Here is a 17,158-nt window from a genome sequence, read left to right as displayed (position 1 = left end):
GCAACGGAGAGACGGTGGCTGCATGGTGACACGGCAGGTCATTGATGGAAATACACACCAGGGCGTCGCAGCTCGCTTCCCTTACCGCCGTGCTAGACATGCGGGAATCGACTGACATTTGCTCTGACTGCAACACCACGACTTACGAGAACTACTACCCATACGCTGTACACTCATCACACGCCTTCGTTCCTACCCCATCCCTGGCCGTCAGGAATGCCCCACATGACCCCATTTGGCCCCCGAATACACCTACGCAGTAGGCCAGCTACGCTCAAAGGAAGCATGGCTGCAGCTTCAGCCCCCTCTTCGCAGGGCCTGTACGGCACAGCACCCAGCATCCCACCGTCTGGTATCGCGCTTAGCCAAAAATAGGAACCGATAGACATTCTCTTTGTGTAGAAATCTGGACGCCTACGAGCTAGTTTCCCTATCCAGCGGTAGGCCGTCCGTTTCCCCGCCTGGCTGATCAGGTTCATCGGGCTCTGCGACGATGTCGTGCGTAACGGCGGGAGTACTCGCATTGGTGTCATTGGCTGCTCGGAAAGATACCCAAGACCAATCATTCGAATTGCAAACGCGGATTGCCTCCGACGATGTTGCGCTTCGGAAGTTTCCAGCCTCAGCCCTGCGCTAAGTCCCCGGAGAGACTAGCCACGGCCGCTCGCCAAACCTTCCAGACTTCACGACACTACTGGTGTTCCGAATCAAGAATGCCAATGCAAAATGGCAGACAGCCACGGGCTCTCACTTTGTATCAAAGTCTCTTCTTGATGCTTCGTGGAAAACAGCCTTTGAAGACGCCCGGTCCAGTTTCGCCATTCACCGACACTAGCGGCTGAGCGATAAACCCCTCAGCACCCCCGCTTCAAAGTCATCGACCCATCATCCATTCATCTTCGTACCGACACAGGAACCTACAACTGCTCCTGCACGCTTTACGGAGACCCATTAGGGAACTTTACCCAACCATGTCCAATCTCTCAGAAAGCACTGGCAAAGAGAAGAAAGCGAGTAGAGGCGAAGAAGAGGCGGCTAGCCAACTCGCACGCAAACGAAAGCAATGAACCAGACATCGAAGCCTCAGACGCCGAAGAGACAGATGAGGGCGCATTGCAGGATATCCGTGGAGCTTGTCGTGTTGGCTAACTTCTCCGAGACCTCAATAGTCTCGAGGAACATCCCCTCCATGCGCCACCTACTCCGCGCTGCCTCTTACGTCTTAACCACCTCTTGGTCGCACCTCCTGCGCTGCGACCTCCGCTATAACTGGTTCTAGGGATTCCACCCCTCTGCACCAACCTCTCCTCTAACAAAAAACTCGACTTCAAACGCGTGCTTCCTATTTATAAACTACACCCCGCACGTAGCCTTCGCCATGCTGAGCAATATGAAACCGCAGACGCATTTGGAATGCCCGCCAGCAGCTCGTACAGCTTTACCGCGAGAGGCGACCTGAAGACTCGGGAATATTGAATGAACCATTCCGTTGTTCGGTCGGTAGGGTCACAATGACAGAACTGGCATTAGACCAGAGCATTGGAAGCAATTCCGAAGGGTAAATTAAAAAAAAAGCACGTCGCCTGACGTTGAGGGGAAGGACTTCAGGGGCGGAAGCATCCAACACGCGGTTCGGAACAACGTCGGCCCGGAGCCAAAATCTTGGCGGAACGATTCTCTTCAATTTTCGCCCGCACCCTAAGCCTCTTCTTCAGGCTCCCAACATCGAACCTGAGATGCAGAACCGCAACACTGCTTATACTACAGGAAGAGTTCCCCTTGCACAGCTCAATGCCAGCTGGAATGACTCCCCTGCCATATCTCCCTCTCTAGACAGAAGGATTCGTAGACTGGCCCTTTCGAAGACTCGGCGATCCGCTCTCCTCCACGGTCACGAGTTCAATTTGCGCGCCTAGAAGAAGCCCCACGACCTGCCAAGGTCATCCCACTCGTGTTGCAGTGTCCGAGCGAAAGCCAGGACGGCATTGCGTCAAATAGATGGGAGACATGCATATCTCTATCTATCCCAGACCATCTCCTCGCTACGTGAATGTGAAAATCCATGCCTCGTGTTCTCCAACGCCCGGTGATGAATAGCCCCTCACAGCTCCTTCTTCTCCGCCGTCCGCGCAGAGGGTCTGGAGGGCCGTTTCTTCTCCGCCGCGAACGCCATCGGCTCCGCCTGCGCGGCCGTGGGCGCCGGCCGCTTCGTGGCGAGCACGTACGACGCTGTCAGCGCCTCGCCCACCAGCGCGATCATGCTCGCGCACGCGATTCCCCACACGTTGATGCTCACGCTGCCCACGGGCGCCCGCGGGAAGCTCAGTATCCACTCCACGTAGTACGGCACCCAGCCCGCCGGCATCCAGAACATGGGCGACTTCGCGAACCAGAGCTGCAGGATGAGGCGCAGGCCCTGCGTGCCGAGCCAGCGGAGCGTCGATATCGTCGAGTTGAAGGTCGCTTGGTGCGTGCGGAGGGAGGAGTCTGCGTGAGGGGAGGGTTGGTTAGCCTTGCGGGTTCCCTGGGATGGGGTTGACGTACCGAGCTTCTGGTAGTCGGCCATCGCTTTGTTATGCTGTCGGTCCAGCTTGGCCCATTTCGAGAAGTTGTCCTGCGCGGACGTGTTGCCGAGCTCGCGCTTGAGCCGGATGATTTCGCGCTTCAGGTGCTGCGTCTTCTGGGCGGCCGAGGACGTCGGCGTGGGGAATTTGTTGTAGATAATCCATAGCTAGACGAATGTCAGTGGTTATTCGCAGAGACCGCATAGTGGAGGAGGAGGAGGGCTGTGGAGGGGTGAGGATCGAGACGTACCAGCTCGTTGATCGTGTTCGCGCCGACGGTGTTGATGATGTGGAGGAGGAGCTGTAGGGTGAAGACGACGAGTAGGAGAGAGGGCATCGCGGCGCGGGCGGTTGGGAGTCGGGTCGTGGACTCTTCAGTGCATTGTGTGGTGGAGGACGGCGTTATGTCATACCGTGAATATCGGCCTAGTGCCGTTTGTGGCTCGTGCGTCGGTTCCTCTTTCCCCTCAGGCATCAACTCCCGCTAACAAACTTGGGTTCCTCTACCAACCTCTCACCACATCGCACTACGTTGATTATGCGCTTTTATCTCCTTCTTAGGAAACAATATGGCTACTCCACCCGCTTCCGATCTCAGCGACTTGCAGACGAGGGCGTATGATGCTCTGAACAATTACTTCAAAGAGCGTGAGGACGAAGTTCTAGAGATTGAGGTTCTTCCACCCGCCATCCAGCCCCCCGATGGCATCTTGATGCAGGACGGGCTAAACCTCGGAGTTCCGAAGAAGATTCTCGCTTTAGCCTTTGTCGAGGCTCGCCAGCGGTTCTTTGCCAACATCAAAATTGACGGCCCATCATCAATGGTAAACCTCCGTTCTGACTGCCTTCCAGGGCACAGCTAAAATGCTCACTGCTCACTTCGACCAAGACATGCCACGAGGCCTCGAGGATCATACTTCTTTTCGACCCGGAGCATCTCACAGCCGCGAACTTTCGGAAACGTAGGCTCGTACATCGAGGAGGCTCGCTTGAGGTTACAGATCGCAAAGCTTACGAGACTTCATTAGCGCGAGAGAGCGTCTTCCTGAACTCTATTCTTACTTCTCCACTCCACCGTCAATCAAAGTCACCCACGCTTTGGAGTCACCGAGCTTGGCTGCTCAACCGTCGTCTGACTATCAGGTCGGAGGATCACGCTGAACTCTCCACTTTTCTGAAAGATGAGTTTGATGCGGTCTCCAAAGCCGGAGAGCGACATCCCAAGAACTACTATGCTTGGCAATATGCTCGAAAATTGATCGCAAAGCTCGAGGGCCTCCCAGTGGACGACATACAAAAGCATATGAACACTTCGTGGTCAGATTTTCTTCGTACGCGCACTATGCTCCAGAGAGATTGGTGTTACAGGCATCCGAGCGACATTTCCGGATGGTCGTTTCTCTCGTTCCTCCTTCCTCGCGTCGATGCTGTCGCCGACCGGGCGCTTGTGGTTCAAGGGGTTGTAGAATTCGCAGGGAAATTTCGCCTACATAACGAGTCGCTCTGGGTCTTCCTTCGGACGGTGCTTTCGGATGGCACGTTGCATGACCAACGCAACGCCAGCCTTCAGATTTTATACCAGCTTGCGAAAGAGATTCGGAGTAGTAAGGAGAGATCTGCGTTCAGTGATCGGGTCTTGAACACTATAGAGTGGATTGATACGCGTGGAGTTCCCGATCTCTGTGCGAGACCTGCTGGGATACCCCCGGGGACCTAATCCATTATCAAACTGAATCATGAACTGCTCAACCCGCCGTCACCGCCTTCCTGGATTCCGACACCAACCTAACCAGTACCAAACCCGTTTTACCACTAATAGCGGCACCCATAAGACGCAATGCAAGATGTACCGAATGACGCTTCGCCTACCCGCCTCTTTCTTGTCCGGTGGAGCTTTAGGCGGTGGCTCAATGTCTCGCGTGCCGTCATCCTTGGATACGCCAAAATCCGACTGAAGGATTGGAGTGAGGACAGAGTATTCTGAAGTGACGGAAGATGTGTCCGATTTCGGCGATTGCGCTTCCCTGATCTCGCGATGGACATGATGTTGCGTCTGTACCCGCACCGACGTCGGCCTCTGGTGCTGAGGTCCGGCTTCATAATTGGTGAGAACCTTGCTCTTTGCCAGCAGTCGGATCATCGATTCCCGCTCGAAGCGATACGTCTGGAGTTGCGGTGCCTCTGGGTTATAATACACCTTCAGGTACGACCAATCGACCCGGTAGACGTGCCTCAGGTTCACGTAAGAGTCCCACCGGAGAGTTGCGCCACCAGCCAGATCCAGAGTCGGGAATCTCTTCCTTGACTTCTTGGAGGTGGCATCCGGGTGATCCGGCGTTGGAGCTATTGGAAGGTACCATGAGCGACGACTCGCGTGGAACTCGTTGGCCTTGCCGTATATCTCGCTTAGCTGCTTGCCTTGGAACGATGTGATCTGTCTTCGTAAGTACTTTTCTCTCCCGCCAAGGACCGGCGTTGCTTACAAGATGGAAGTGGACTGTATGCCTGTCGTCCGCCGGCCTGGAAATAACGACTATCGGATGGTTGTATATTCCCTCTTCTACAGCGCCCTTTCCGTGAGCTCTTCGTACAGCACGGTCGGGAAGCTCTTCCTTTGGCGGAAGCCATAAGATACGTCCTTGAACAACATCCACCTCTTCAACTGCTTTCTGGTCCTTCTGTGTTGAAGCACGCCGGAGTATCCGAGCACTCGATCTTGGCGAAGTGTTGCCGAATTGTGCGTGGGTATATGCTTCCGAGCTTGCCATTCTGCAATTAAGCGAACGACTTTGCAGACGTGTGTCGTGGAAGGCGAAACTGGTATCTTGTTCCTATATACTACCTCTCAAATCCGCCGCTGCTACGACGCCGCACCTTAACGGTGCAATTGGCGACCCCGTAATGCCATGACTTACGACCGCCCTGCTACGTCTTCAGGCATGAGCCTCACCGCACAGCTACCTTGGACACACTCGCCCATCAATCGGACCGTGCCGCGACATCCCCCACATGAGCCTCTGGCTGTGACCTTACTATCAGGACCAAGTCAATGTTAACGCATGAACAACGTCAGCCGCTATGAACGAGCTGGTAGCTTGGGCATCGCCTTGCCCGACGCGCGTTTCTTAGCCAATGACGTTGCGCCGCCACACTGAGGCTGTGGCAACATCCTTCAGCGCTTGGCGCATGAAGCCTCGCAGGGCTTAGCGGCTCGCTTCATTCCCTGCGATAGGGAAGCCTAGCCAGGGGCGGTAAGCCCTGAGCCCGGATTTAGCGAGGCTACCTGAGCAGAGCCTCTCTCGCAGTTTATCCCAAGAAAAGGAGAACAAGAGACGGATATTGCGCAGTAAGCTGGCTGCTCACGATCGAATGTTTACGGGGCCTTACGAGAGTAACGTTTCGTCATCCTTCAAGCCATGGGGCGAAATCCGCTTTTGCTTCGGCTTCCCCAGATCAACGGCAGTGGACCACTGCCGCAGTCTACGGACTTCGCGTACGCTGCATGCAACATTCCATAGCGCCGGACAAAAGTTTTCACACGGCCAAACGTCCCACTCATCATACGGTCTTGAGATGTTCTGCACAGATTGGACGTTGAATATGTGTGAAGACGTCATTAGTCGTTAGGTATCTACGAGTGGGATGCCTGCTCCACCTATGGATATGGGTGGCAAACGCCGACTTCTACACCGACGCCGACTCCGCGCGTCTATGCATCATTATTCCCAGGCGACCAAGGAAATGCCGATACTACAATCCCCTTGGCTGGTCACTCCTTACCAAGACGCGGCTGATCACCGCGCGCTTGGAATTGGCTCCCTGATTATCAGAGCCAGCCCCCTCGTGAGGTCGTTAAATGCCCAATCATCCAACACCATTCGCCCAAATAGATGGACGACTCTATGCTCACCGCTATACAATTTCCTCGGATATTGCCGCCGATGTAATCGACCAATCTGTACCTTCCCAATCGGCTCCAGCTGCTTTCCCACCATCCATTACATCCTCCCCCTAGCAGACGGCCTCTCCACCTCTTTCCTAATCATCTCCAAAGCCCACTGACCTTCTCGCCTAAACCCGTCGCCATGGTGCTGAGCCTCCGACTGCCGCTTCGCTCCCGCCCCGCTGCTGCCTTCGCGGTCTGCATCCGAGGCTCAACGCCCCTCAGCTCCAGCCTATACATGTCTGCCTTCGCACCTATGCCCTGCAGCTGCCGCACCGGATGCGCAACATGTCGATCCCACAGATCGGTACTGACTTCCTCTTCATTCTGCCCATAGCTCTTCTGCAGCGGATGCTTAAACCTTTCCGCATCGACAAGGCTTCTCCACTGGAAGAGCATGATCAGCGTCTCATCTTCCATATTCCGCCGCTCTTCGTCCTCCGCAAAGAACAGCGACATGTTCTTCTCGGACGAGTTGGTGCTCATAAGCCCAGGTCTTGTGTCTGCACTTTCATACCCACTGCCAACGGAACTACAGGATGGCGACGATGGGTCATTTGCATGCAGTTCTGCCCACGCCCAGAAGTCGCGCACGAGATCGCCCGGCCGAGAGAAGCCTGCGGACGCTCCAGCTTCAAGCTGTGAGGAGAGCGACGAGCGCTTAGGGTCCCAGCCGAAGCGCTTGCCGATGGCGCCTGCGACGCCGGGATTCGGCGCCCGCAGGACGATAATGTCGCATGGCACTTTCTCATCCGGACTCGACGCTGCCAGCGACAGGATAGAGTACTCGTGAAACACGTGCTGCACGCACGGCGGGCTCTCCAGATACTTCAACACAGGTTCGAACACCGCCGACGTCGGCTTCCCGCACGTCTCGCTCGCCGTCGTCAGCACCACTGCGATCTGCGGATTCGACAGACACGGCGACCATGCGGTGAATGTTGAAGGGTGCGACGTCGATTCCGCGGCGTCGGTGATGTTGTTTAGCACGGCGTTCAGGGCTGTGCTGTTTGGGGACGATGTGAGGAGCGCTGTTTTGAAGCACAGCGTTATGAGGCAGACGTCTAGGAGGGTAGGCGTTGAGGGGTTTGTGTGCACGTCGTGGTTGCGGTGATCGCAGGTCCTGCAGCAGGACGGCATTTTGGAGCGAACGACGGGGGTGAAGCGAATGTGGGTGTTCGTGAGCAGAAGCAACGCCAGGACCTTTTCTTCGCAAGCTGCTTCTTCTTCTTCTTCGTTCTCCTCGAGGGCACCGAGTTCGTGGCACGTTGGAAAATTCCCGAATGTTTGATCGTCTTTTCTCTTTCTTCTCTTCTTCTTATTGGTCCACGCGGTGGAAGGAAGAGGCTGTGCTGTGAAGCTTCTAGCGTGGCGATCGTCGGTTACGGTGGAGCGAGCGACAGCGAGATCGACAGAATCTCTTCAACGGTCTCCGGCACAGTCAAAAACAAAATAACCACTACCACTGCGTCTGGAACTAGTGCTGTATATACCGCACACCGCACTACCCGTTGCAGCTAGACCGGCGCAGCGCGCCGCGCCGCACGTGTTCACGTTGGCCAGCCCACCGCGCAGCTCCGCCTCGGCGTGCCGGCGTAATCTTTCTTGCCTCCCAGTACGCAGTCTACGTAGTCTACGTAGTCGATAAACACGCCCCCCTCGCCTTCGCGTGGATAATTATAGCCCCGTGGATTGTGTGCGCAGCGTGCGCACGCGCATGTGCGCAGATGCGTTTCGTTTCGTTTCAGGTTCTGCGGCTTCTGCTTCTTTTTCCGCGGGTATGCATGGAAAGTTGGTTGGGTGACCGTGAGAGGTAGAGGGGTCGATGGCGGGTTTCAGGATACGCGATAGGCGGCGCGGCGCGGGGCGGGGTTAGATCATGGGCTTGGGGTGTAATGTGATGTATTGGGATGGGATGGGAGTGTAATAGGCAGCGGGAATGCGGGTGGAAACAGACGAGACGAGTCGGCGGTGAGAGTATCTAGTAGTGTGGCGGAGCGAGGCAGAGAGCGGGATGCCTGAAATGGAAGCGCGGGGGAGGGGCACGTGATGGAGGGGTATTGGAGAGGATTATTTCCGGAGGTAGGATTTTAGGAGTGGGTGGGACGGTGGGAAGGGTTCTAGAGAGATAGTGGGGGTTTTGGTGATGTTCTGGTGTGCTAGTAGGTGGGAGCGATTTCTTGCTCCTGATTTTCTTCAGCGAACAAATAGCTCTAACAGTCCTTCTGCTGTATTCGACGTATATACGCTATGCTCAACGGTGTGAGCGATCTGTCATCGCATTTCACAATTTCCTGTTCTCCAGCAAAATTCATACAGGAATGGCTGCCCAGCTGAATATCCCCGTCTATGAGCGCGAGCTCAGCGCGTCTCGGACCTTCTTGAGAACCGAAGCCCTCTTTGTACCCGCCCCAGGAGAATCAGTATCGCGCTTTCCGAAAACCCCTTCCACGTCCTCCATACTCAGCGCCTCGGCATCCCCAGCCCTCCCCGGAAGAACGCTCGGTGGTGTGAACTCGGGAAGATACTCCCGCAGTCCCACCTCTTCCGCCATGCCAGCATTCGCCATCGCTCTCCGCTCCACAATCGAAACACCTAGCCTCGCTTCCATTTCTTCCTCCATAGCCAGCCTCGCCGGCGCGCTCATCGCGTTCAGCAGCTTCAACTTCTTCGCCTGAAATTGCTCCGCATCGGGAGGGAGAAGGTCCCTGGGCTTCCTTCCGAGCTCGTCCCGCATCTCGCGGTCGGCGCCCCAGTGATTGAGCAGCTGCACAGTAACCAGGTCGCCTTTGAGATATGCGAGATGCAGGCAGGAAAGGCCCATGTAGCCCGGCGCGCTGACTTTGGCTTTGGTGGTGTATATGGCGAGCAGGTCCGGGCAGCCTACAACCGCGAAGTGCGCCGCGGACCAGGTGTTTGGTTGTGTTTGCGCGGGATGCCAGTAGAGGTGGAAGACGTTGATCGCGACATTGTCCCGGATGTGCTGGACGGCTTCGAGACCCAGCTTTGCGATGAGGTGGTAGCAAGATCGTCCAAAGGTATCGTGAGCATTGAGCAGGGCACGGAGCGTAGTGCGATCGCAACGAGCCCAGATTTGGGAGACGAGGACCACAAATGCATTTAGTTGTCCCAGATCCAAGCTAATGTGCAGGGCAGTTCTTCCGTGCATGTCGACGGCGAGGAAATCCGGGTTGGCTTGGCACAACCGTTGCACGATATCGTGAGACGACTGGCTTGCGGCGAAGTGCAGGGGCGTTTGTCCGGTGAGGTCTTTCTTCTCGAGCAGATCCGGATATCCGCTTAGTATGTGATCGACCATCCGCTCATTTTGGGCAGCAACAGCGAGATGCAAAGCTGTGCATCCGTCGGGGGCTACTTCGCTTCCGTTTGCTCCGTTCCTTTCTAGCCACTTCAGGGCTACCATGTTGTCCTCTAACACCGCTACTAGGAACGGTGTTAAGCCGAATCGATCGCGCCCGTCTATGGGCGGGGACTTATTCTCTAATATGAGCTCCAAGATGATCTGTTGATGGTTTCCCGCGTCCGCCAGCGAAGCTTCCCTGTCGCTTTTGTAGTCTTCGGGATCGCCGTATACCCATGGCTTCTCGGCCTTGAAACGCTTATTCCCTAGAACTGCGAGATGGAATAGGGAGTAATGGCCATTGTCTTTCTTCGCTAAGCGAGAGGCGTATTCTGGCCCAACCAACGTGGCGACAAGTAAAGGCCGGTTCATGATGATCGAAGTTTCAAGAGCATTCAAGGAACCCATGCATGGCGCGGAGCAGTCGACTCCATATTGTAATAGAGCCAGAAATGCATGCCAGCAGTTCTCGACAATGGAGAAGTACAGAGTATTTACCGCACATTTCGGCTCCACATCTCTTTCGAAGCGCTGAGCAGTCATATCCATATTGTCGTCGCGGAACAATCGGAAAATGTCTCGGTAGTGGGGTATGAACAAAAAGTTGCTGGACCCTGAATCGACCAGGGATTCTTGAATCTTTTTGAGCCGGGTCCAGAAATCTATCGCCGCCCAGTGACCGTCGCCACATACGTGACGAACAAAGTCCTCGTGTGCGACCGAGTTGAGGTCTGCGCCTACTGCCAGCAGTGAAACAGCCTTGTTGATGCGGCCTTGCTCCAGAGTTTCCTGTAGTGTGTTGTAGCCAGTGTCCAGTTTCTGGTTGATATCGACACGGTGCTTGTCTGCAAGGTGTTTGAGCAGCCTGACCAGGCCGTAGTCTGCGCATATTCGAATCAGATTTCGCGCTGCCGTCTGCCTCTGCTGCAAACCTTGGGTGAAGCCTCTTGCGGCGTCGCCCTCTCTTATATTATAACCAGCCAAGAGCCATAGGATTGAGTCCATGCTATTATTCCATAAGCGCAGTTCGGGTGGCAATGCACCGGTCTCCGCGAGCCGTTCAAAGCCATCGGGATCGCCGCTAAGTAGGACGCCTGCCCATGGACCGCGGAAATCGGGAAGATCCTCAGAGTCTTCCGCTTCTGGATGCCGCAGAAGCGGGTCCGTTCGGTTTGCTTGTTTTCGAGCACTGTGGTAGATGTACGCTGACGAGCACAGTCGCAGAAACCTGAGCTTGGCTTTCTCGTGAAGATTCGCGAGGGCTTTCGCGATACGAAGTTCGAACAATTCTGATGATATGCACGGTGGACTGACGGACGCTACCGTGGTTATCTCGTCGCTCAGGGATTGGATAGCCCAAGTGAGCGCCTCTTGAGGATCCAACGTGGTAGGCTCGTTGTTCTTGGACCTGAAATAGCTCTGTATATATTGGGATCGAATGCCGCGTGCGATGGTCGAATTTTCGGTAAGGCGGAGGATATTGCGCATGTACTTGTCGCTTTGCACCGCGTCACCCGGGACTCCATAGCCCAGTTTGTACATGGTCCACAGCATGAGGGTTGCGGTCAATGAGGGATTCGAACCGTCCGCATCGTCGTGCAATGCATTGCGGAGTTCTTCATGCATTTTGGGACTGAGCAATTGTAGCTTCCGATTTGGCGCAAAGGGATCGGTGGATCGGCTCTGAAGAGAGATGGTTAGGCCGCTCTTATGCATATCCAACGCATCATTTACGTACCGCCCATTGCTGCCAACCGTCGCGCTTTGGTCTAACGTTCAAGTGGTCACAGCAGTCATAGATCTTCGCCGGTTTCCGGTTAGGCACAATTCTGGAACTGTCAGCTGGCCGGTAGACTGACTGTAGGCTTTCATACCTGCACATTGGGAAAGCCGCCGCAGCCGAAAGCCTTGCCGACGGCTCACGTAAGGTGTTAGCTAGAATGAAGGGAACCATCACGGGAAGGTAGCCCGGGCATGGCACCATTTCCTCTCTGGTAGGATCACGAATGGCCCAGCACACCTGGAAGAGTTAGTAGAAAGCTTAGACTTCGGTAAATTTTCCTCACCTTTCCCTCAGCCCTGAACAATAGCTCATCAAACATTACCTGAGTACGGAAAAGAGGGTCATTTTTGATTTTGTTGATCATCATGATCCTCGCGAAGTCGATCTCGGGTACTTCCTCCTCTAACTCCGCCTCGAAGGTTTCAATGGCGGCGTCACTTCCCTCAAGCCTCACCATCTGGAGAGAGCTCGAGAACCAGGACATATAGCGTTGCCGGACGTCGCTGTTCAGCTTGGCCTTCATGACGGCGTCGCGCGATTCTTCCCACTCCTTCCCTGTGGTCGACCCTAGTGGAGGCGTGCTTCCCAATATATACCAGACAACCAGCCCGAAAGAGTACATGTCCCGCTCGGGCTTCCTGGCGTAATGCTTGATGTCTTCGGGTGCTTCCGTAAGACACTCCGGCGCGTTCCAGTACTCAGTCCCGCCTGCCGCCGCATCGTTGGCTAGCATGTTGAGTGGGTGTTTACGCTCATCGCTATCGTCGCAGAATCCGAAGTCACTGATCTTAGCGACGAGTGGTGCCCTTTCATTCGCGATGCCGTCTCGAGAGCCCAGAAATAGTAGGATGTTTTCCGGTTTGAGGTCTCCGTGAATGATGTTTTCCGCATGTATAGCGGTGAGGGCAGAAATGATGTCCGAAATAAGGTAAGCTTTAGTAGTGAAGTCGCGGATATCGATCGTTTCGATGCATTTAGAGAGGGTAGGACAGCTTGGGCAGGCCAACTCCATCACGAGAACCGGCGTAAGCTCTCTATCTTCGCTCAGAGACCAAGTGAAGGCCTCGAGCTTAGCGATGTTGTCGTGATCGCGGAGGAAGACGTCGGACATGATCTTGATCTCCATGTTGACGGTCCCCAACGCTGCTTCGGGATTGGAAAGCGTAGGCCGAATCCGCTTCAAAGCTACCACTCGCCCCTTGTACGTTCCCTTATAGACGACCATGTTGGCTCCCGCTCCGATAAGCTCGGAGTATCGAATGTCATCGTAATCGACCACCTTCACATCATAGCCCATGGTAGACAGGATGAGCTGATGCGTAGAAGATACCTTAAGCTCCGTTGGGAAGACATTGGTATGGACTTCTTGGCTCAGCTGATAAGAGAGATCGCTCCAGTGTTCCAAGTTCAATTTCTCCATGGCGACCGAAGGGCAAGCACCGGGAACCCGGTGACAATGTGCGGGTGGCTGTTTTGCTGATAATCGAGACTTGCTGCACCATGTGCCGACAACAAACGCAGTATTTGCTCCGTCGTAGGAGAGGCGCTAGTGTCTTCAGGCGTGTTGTCATCCGGGAGGGGGAGCGATGCTGTGATTTTGTTGATTCTTTAAATTTGTTCCCACCAAGTCGACGGCCATGAACAGGTTGCGCTAGGCCTCAGGAATCTCGTTCAAGGCGCCCGAAGCAGCTTCTTATGACCACCATGTAGATTTTCAGCCGCAGTGGCCAGGCCAAATTAGGCTTGCGGCACTTATCGACTGCGTCCCAATATGGTTAGCATAAGCGAGTGGCTGATACCCTCTGATACCAAAGGCGTCTCCCCGCTACGCCCTCGGTTTCCTCTTCCTGCCATATGCACAAGACCCGCGATGGACATCTTCCAGACAATAATTACAGGGGGAAACATCATCTATAACTTCGTTGACTCGTATGCAAATGCATCCGAGCGGTCGCGATCCCTCGCGACGAGGCTGAGATGGGATCTCCGCGTGCTCTCACAGTTCCTCGAGTACTACGCAGCCGGAGAGGCAAAGCGGCAGTCGCAGTTGTCAAAGGACGATGAAGATCTTCTTGAGAAAAGTGCCGAGTATTTGCTTGAGCTCGCGACCAAAATCAGCGCCACCGCAGAACGATTGCAGTGCAAGAGCCGGCTGCGCAAAGAGCTGAACAAGGCTCTGTGGTGGTATCGCGAAGAGGATATTCAGCTACTTGAGCAGGAGCTGTTCGAATGGACGACACGATTGGATTTGCGGTTGGTTGGCCTTCCCAGGGAGCTGAAGACGGTGGCCGAGCTCGACCAGCAGCAGGCTACCACCAACTCTCCCAACTTTGCGGCGAGCATCAGCATCCAGAAACTTCAGTCGGTGACCCATCGAGCCAGAAATGCTCTCGACGAGGCGCTATTCAGAAGCACGGTCGATCTTCCAGTAGAAAGCAGAGGTCCGCGAGACCACAGCCGGTTTCGGTTGATGGAGAGTAACGGAGCGACATTCCTGGTTGAAAGCAGATTCCATCATTTCCCTAAGGACTCCAAGCAGTGGGAAGATCTGAAAGGCGGCCTCTTGCGTCTCGCTAGCGCCCTCAGCTGCCTGGACGGAACGACGGTGAGCCTGATGCGGTGCGAACATCTTTTCCATGACGATCGCGACCCACTAGCTCCTTACTTTGGATTCGCCAACCAACTTCCTTTCCCCGTAGTGGATGGATCCTGCCCGACGCTGAAATCGCTCATAAATGCGATGCAAGGCAGTGTGAGGCTGCCAGCTGCGCATCCTATCAACGACAGATTCCGACTCGCATTGTCCATCGCTACCGCTGTGTTCTTTCTTCACAGCGTCGGATTTACGCACCACAGTATCGCATCGCATAATGTGGTCCTCTTCGAGCGCGAACATCTCAGCGTAGAACAGAAGTTTCCGCATGGGCTGGGAAAAGCATTCTTGGTGGGCTTCGATGCGGTGAAAGAAGACTATTCTCTCACCGATGGCAACGGGATTCCCGATGCAGATAGCCTCTACCAGCACCCAGATCGGTTGTTTGTCGTGCCCCGTCCCAAGTACGGTGTGGTTCACGATATACACAGCCTTGGGATGGTGTTCCTGGAGATTGCTTTGTGGAAGCCGCTGGAGAGATATCGACCGAAACTACTGAGCCCAGACGGAGAGGTACGCGAGCAGATCCTCATCGAGCTATTGCGCCTCGCTGCGATCTCGATGGGGAATCGGTTCAAGACGATGATCAGCTGGTGTTTGGGCCGGTCGAGCGATGAGACGGTTGACTGCTTGCGTTTCTCGAAAGAGGTCATCGAAGGTCTGGAGGATATGGTATCGGTGCTGTGATGAAGAATTGAAAGTACTGGAGTCCGCCTTAGTTCTCGACGGGGGTTGACTGAGGCATGCGGGCGCAGGCGCAAGGGTTTTTTGAGGTTTCGAGTATGTAAGGGAGGAGAGACGCATAGTGGGTTGAAGGCAAATTGAAAAGACAATCGTGGCACTTGATGTGGTCCAGAAGGAAGGTGCGACCGTGGTTGGGATGAGGAAGGCGGGGCCGAAGCCATCCTCAACACCGCCTGTATAGATCGCACTCACATTGCGAAACCTCTGGACAATACATCGCATCTCTCCCAAATATCAAATGCCAAAGATACTCGAAAACAAAGCCTGCCGTGTCGTCGTCCATCTTCGTCTTGTGCAACCAGCTCCAGTACCTCAAGTACTCATCAACTGCTCTCTTCTGCACCTGGTCTCTGCTGACGGCAAATTCAGAGCAACATGGAGCAGCAAGCTCCACCGGAACGTCCGTCTTGTTGAAGAGATCCTTCCACGCTGCTGGCAGTGCAACCTCCAGGACCCGGAACTCGTCTGGTGGAGAGCGGAACGGAAGAATCGCGTCGCGGCAGGTGCTTTGGGAGGAACAGCGCAGGCTGGCGAAGCCGGCCGTTTGAATGAATTCCATATCCAGGTCCTGAAGCGCCTTGCTGATATCGAAATTGGAGGCCGCGTAGTCGTTGCGTGCTGGATTCAAGAAGACCATTGTAGTCGGAAGGCGGTAGTAGTTGTCGATGATGTATCTGAGGTACGCGTCCGCGATGCGTCCCCTGTCGGTGCTCTCTCCACCGGCATATAGCCTCGAGAAGCTGTTGTCAACCGTGTGGATAACGGACTGCCATTCCGAAAGACCATTGGTAACCCGGGATGTGTCTTGGTGCTCGAGCTTCGCTAAAATGATGGCTCGATTGGGCGGTTTTGATGTCGTCCTATTGCTGGGTATAGGCGGATGCCAAGGCAGTGGGGTTGGCTTCACGTACGGATATCCGCCAGTCGATTCCGCCTCCTCGTGTCGTGTGAAGGAGAAGGGAAAGGGAGTTGTCGCAGTGACCTTCTCGAAGCGCGCGTTGAGGGAGATGAGGAAGAGGAGGCAGCACGCCGCTGCTATCGCGATCAGGGATTTCTGCGTTCGCATCGTCCGTTCAGCAGGGTTTGGGCCGATCCGTGCAAGGCGGTGGTTCCTCCTGATATCAGCTCAATAACCGAATCCTCCTGAGCTTTCGAGCAGAATGACGGTTCGGGGCTTCCATTAATCCAGCGAAGGGTTCAATTGCCTATCTCTCCGTCTCTTCGTGACGTTGGCGCTTGCCCCTATCTTCAGCTGTGGCTGCAGCGTGGCTTGCCAAGTCGCTTCGCTAGTTCAGGGCTGAATCACAGCATCGCAATCTGGCTCTTCGTCACCATATCCACCTCCATCCCTCATCAACCTCCCATCTGCTGACCTTGCATCAGGTTTCGCCTTATTAGCGGCTGTTCGGTGGGGCCCTTCCCGACCCCTAGAAAGGCCACCCGGCCCCATAACCCACAGATTCGCCGTTCTCTACAGCCCTGTGGATGCCCGTCATGAAGCAGCACGGTCCCCGCAATCTGTTATCTTAGAGGCCGAAACAACGTGATCACGTCTCTGCGCTCGAGAGGGAATGCTAAGAGACCCACCATGAGTATCTGCCCTGTCCTTCGGTGCACAGTATCGGACCTACGTGAATATGGAGACACGGGATATGGAGATTTGCGGCTTGCGCAAAAGAGCCAGAAATCGCTACGGAAGAGCAGAGGTATGTTTGTTGGCGCTGAACCGCCTCCGTATCGAGAATGCGAACGTTGTCTTGACCCGCGCCATTGCTGGCGTTCTAGCACCCATGTCATTGGTCCACTACCCCTCCTCTGTCTTCCTCTTGCGCACGTCTGTTCTCATCTTGCTTGCCTTGTTTCCATTCAGAGTCGAAGATTTGTGTTACCGCCAAACCCTCTCTTGCCGTTCCTGTCTTGTGTAGAGAGCAACACCCTTTTCCGCCTCTTTCTGAGAGTTTGCGAGGTCATTATGACGACGCTACGTTTTGTGTATGAAAATTACGAAGGCACCCCCTCAGCGCTGTATGGAGTCCGTTGCGATCGAAGTCCACCGCAAGGATCCGGAAAGAGAACGGGCCATGACAACTCGCATCAACCGGGTCGCGTT

General features: G+C 54.9%; 7 protein-coding genes across 7 annotated transcripts; 2 read left to right on the top strand and 5 right to left on the bottom strand.

Moving 5' to 3' along the window:
* Positions 1 to 1,610: 1,610 nt before the first annotated feature.
* BU26DRAFT_536396 (uncharacterized protein) lies at positions 1,611 to 2,920 on the bottom strand. Its single transcript, XM_033831346.1, has 3 exons — positions 2,815 to 2,920; positions 2,545 to 2,731; positions 1,611 to 2,487 (listed from the first exon to the last, which is right to left on the bottom strand). The coding sequence occupies exons 1-3, from the start codon at positions 2,899 to 2,901 to the stop codon at positions 2,102 to 2,104; spliced, it is 660 nt and encodes a 219-aa protein (XP_033691103.1). The 5' UTR covers positions 2,902 to 2,920; the 3' UTR covers positions 1,611 to 2,101.
* A 95-nt stretch (positions 2,921 to 3,015) lies between these two features.
* Positions 3,016 to 4,516, top strand: BU26DRAFT_14173 (uncharacterized protein). The gene is made up of 3 exons (XM_033819829.1): positions 3,016 to 3,388; positions 3,454 to 3,526; positions 3,593 to 4,516. The coding sequence occupies exons 1-3, from the start codon at positions 3,134 to 3,136 to the stop codon at positions 4,279 to 4,281; spliced, it is 1,017 nt and encodes a 338-aa protein (XP_033691102.1). The 5' UTR covers positions 3,016 to 3,133; the 3' UTR covers positions 4,282 to 4,516.
* Positions 4,321 to 5,332, bottom strand: BU26DRAFT_414403 (uncharacterized protein; the record flags this gene model as incomplete). The annotated part of the gene is made up of 2 exons (XM_033823068.1): positions 4,321 to 4,998; positions 5,048 to 5,332. The coding sequence occupies 2 exons, from the start codon at positions 5,330 to 5,332 to the stop codon at positions 4,321 to 4,323; spliced, it is 963 nt and encodes a 320-aa protein (XP_033691101.1).
* A 1,274-nt stretch (positions 5,333 to 6,606) lies between these two features.
* On the bottom strand, positions 6,607 to 7,647 carry BU26DRAFT_557572 (uncharacterized protein; the record flags this gene model as incomplete). The annotated part of the gene is made up of 1 exon (XM_033832473.1): positions 6,607 to 7,647. The coding sequence occupies one exon, from the start codon at positions 7,645 to 7,647 to the stop codon at positions 6,607 to 6,609; it is 1,041 nt and encodes a 346-aa protein (XP_033691100.1).
* A 1,207-nt stretch (positions 7,648 to 8,854) lies between these two features.
* BU26DRAFT_557571 (ankyrin) lies at positions 8,855 to 13,071 on the bottom strand (the record flags this gene model as incomplete). The annotated part of the gene is made up of 4 exons (XM_033832472.1): positions 8,855 to 11,551; positions 11,607 to 11,697; positions 11,749 to 11,888; positions 11,935 to 13,071. 4 exons carry the CDS (start codon positions 13,069 to 13,071, stop codon positions 8,855 to 8,857), a joined length of 4,065 nt encoding a protein of 1,354 aa, XP_033691099.1.
* A 450-nt stretch (positions 13,072 to 13,521) lies between these two features.
* Positions 13,522 to 14,991, top strand: BU26DRAFT_526630 (uncharacterized protein; the record flags this gene model as incomplete). The annotated part of the gene is made up of 1 exon (XM_033830716.1): positions 13,522 to 14,991. One exon carries the CDS (start codon positions 13,522 to 13,524, stop codon positions 14,989 to 14,991), a length of 1,470 nt encoding a protein of 489 aa, XP_033691098.1.
* A 110-nt stretch (positions 14,992 to 15,101) lies between these two features.
* BU26DRAFT_14159 (uncharacterized protein) lies at positions 15,102 to 16,372 on the bottom strand. Its single transcript, XM_033819826.1, has one exon. The coding sequence runs from the start codon at positions 16,112 to 16,114 to the stop codon at positions 15,212 to 15,214; it is 903 nt and encodes a 300-aa protein (XP_033691097.1). The 5' UTR covers positions 16,115 to 16,372; the 3' UTR covers positions 15,102 to 15,211.
* Between the last annotated feature and the right edge of the window lie 786 nt (positions 16,373 to 17,158).

Source organism: Trematosphaeria pertusa (genome assembly GCF_010094035.1).
Source record: "Trematosphaeria pertusa strain CBS 122368 unplaced genomic scaffold BU26scaffold_1, whole genome shotgun sequence".
Lineage (NCBI taxonomy): Eukaryota > Fungi > Ascomycota > Dothideomycetes > Pleosporales > Trematosphaeriaceae > Trematosphaeria > Trematosphaeria pertusa.
The sequence above is the reverse complement of the archived record's forward strand: the minus strand, read 5'-3'. Positions and strand labels throughout refer to the sequence as shown.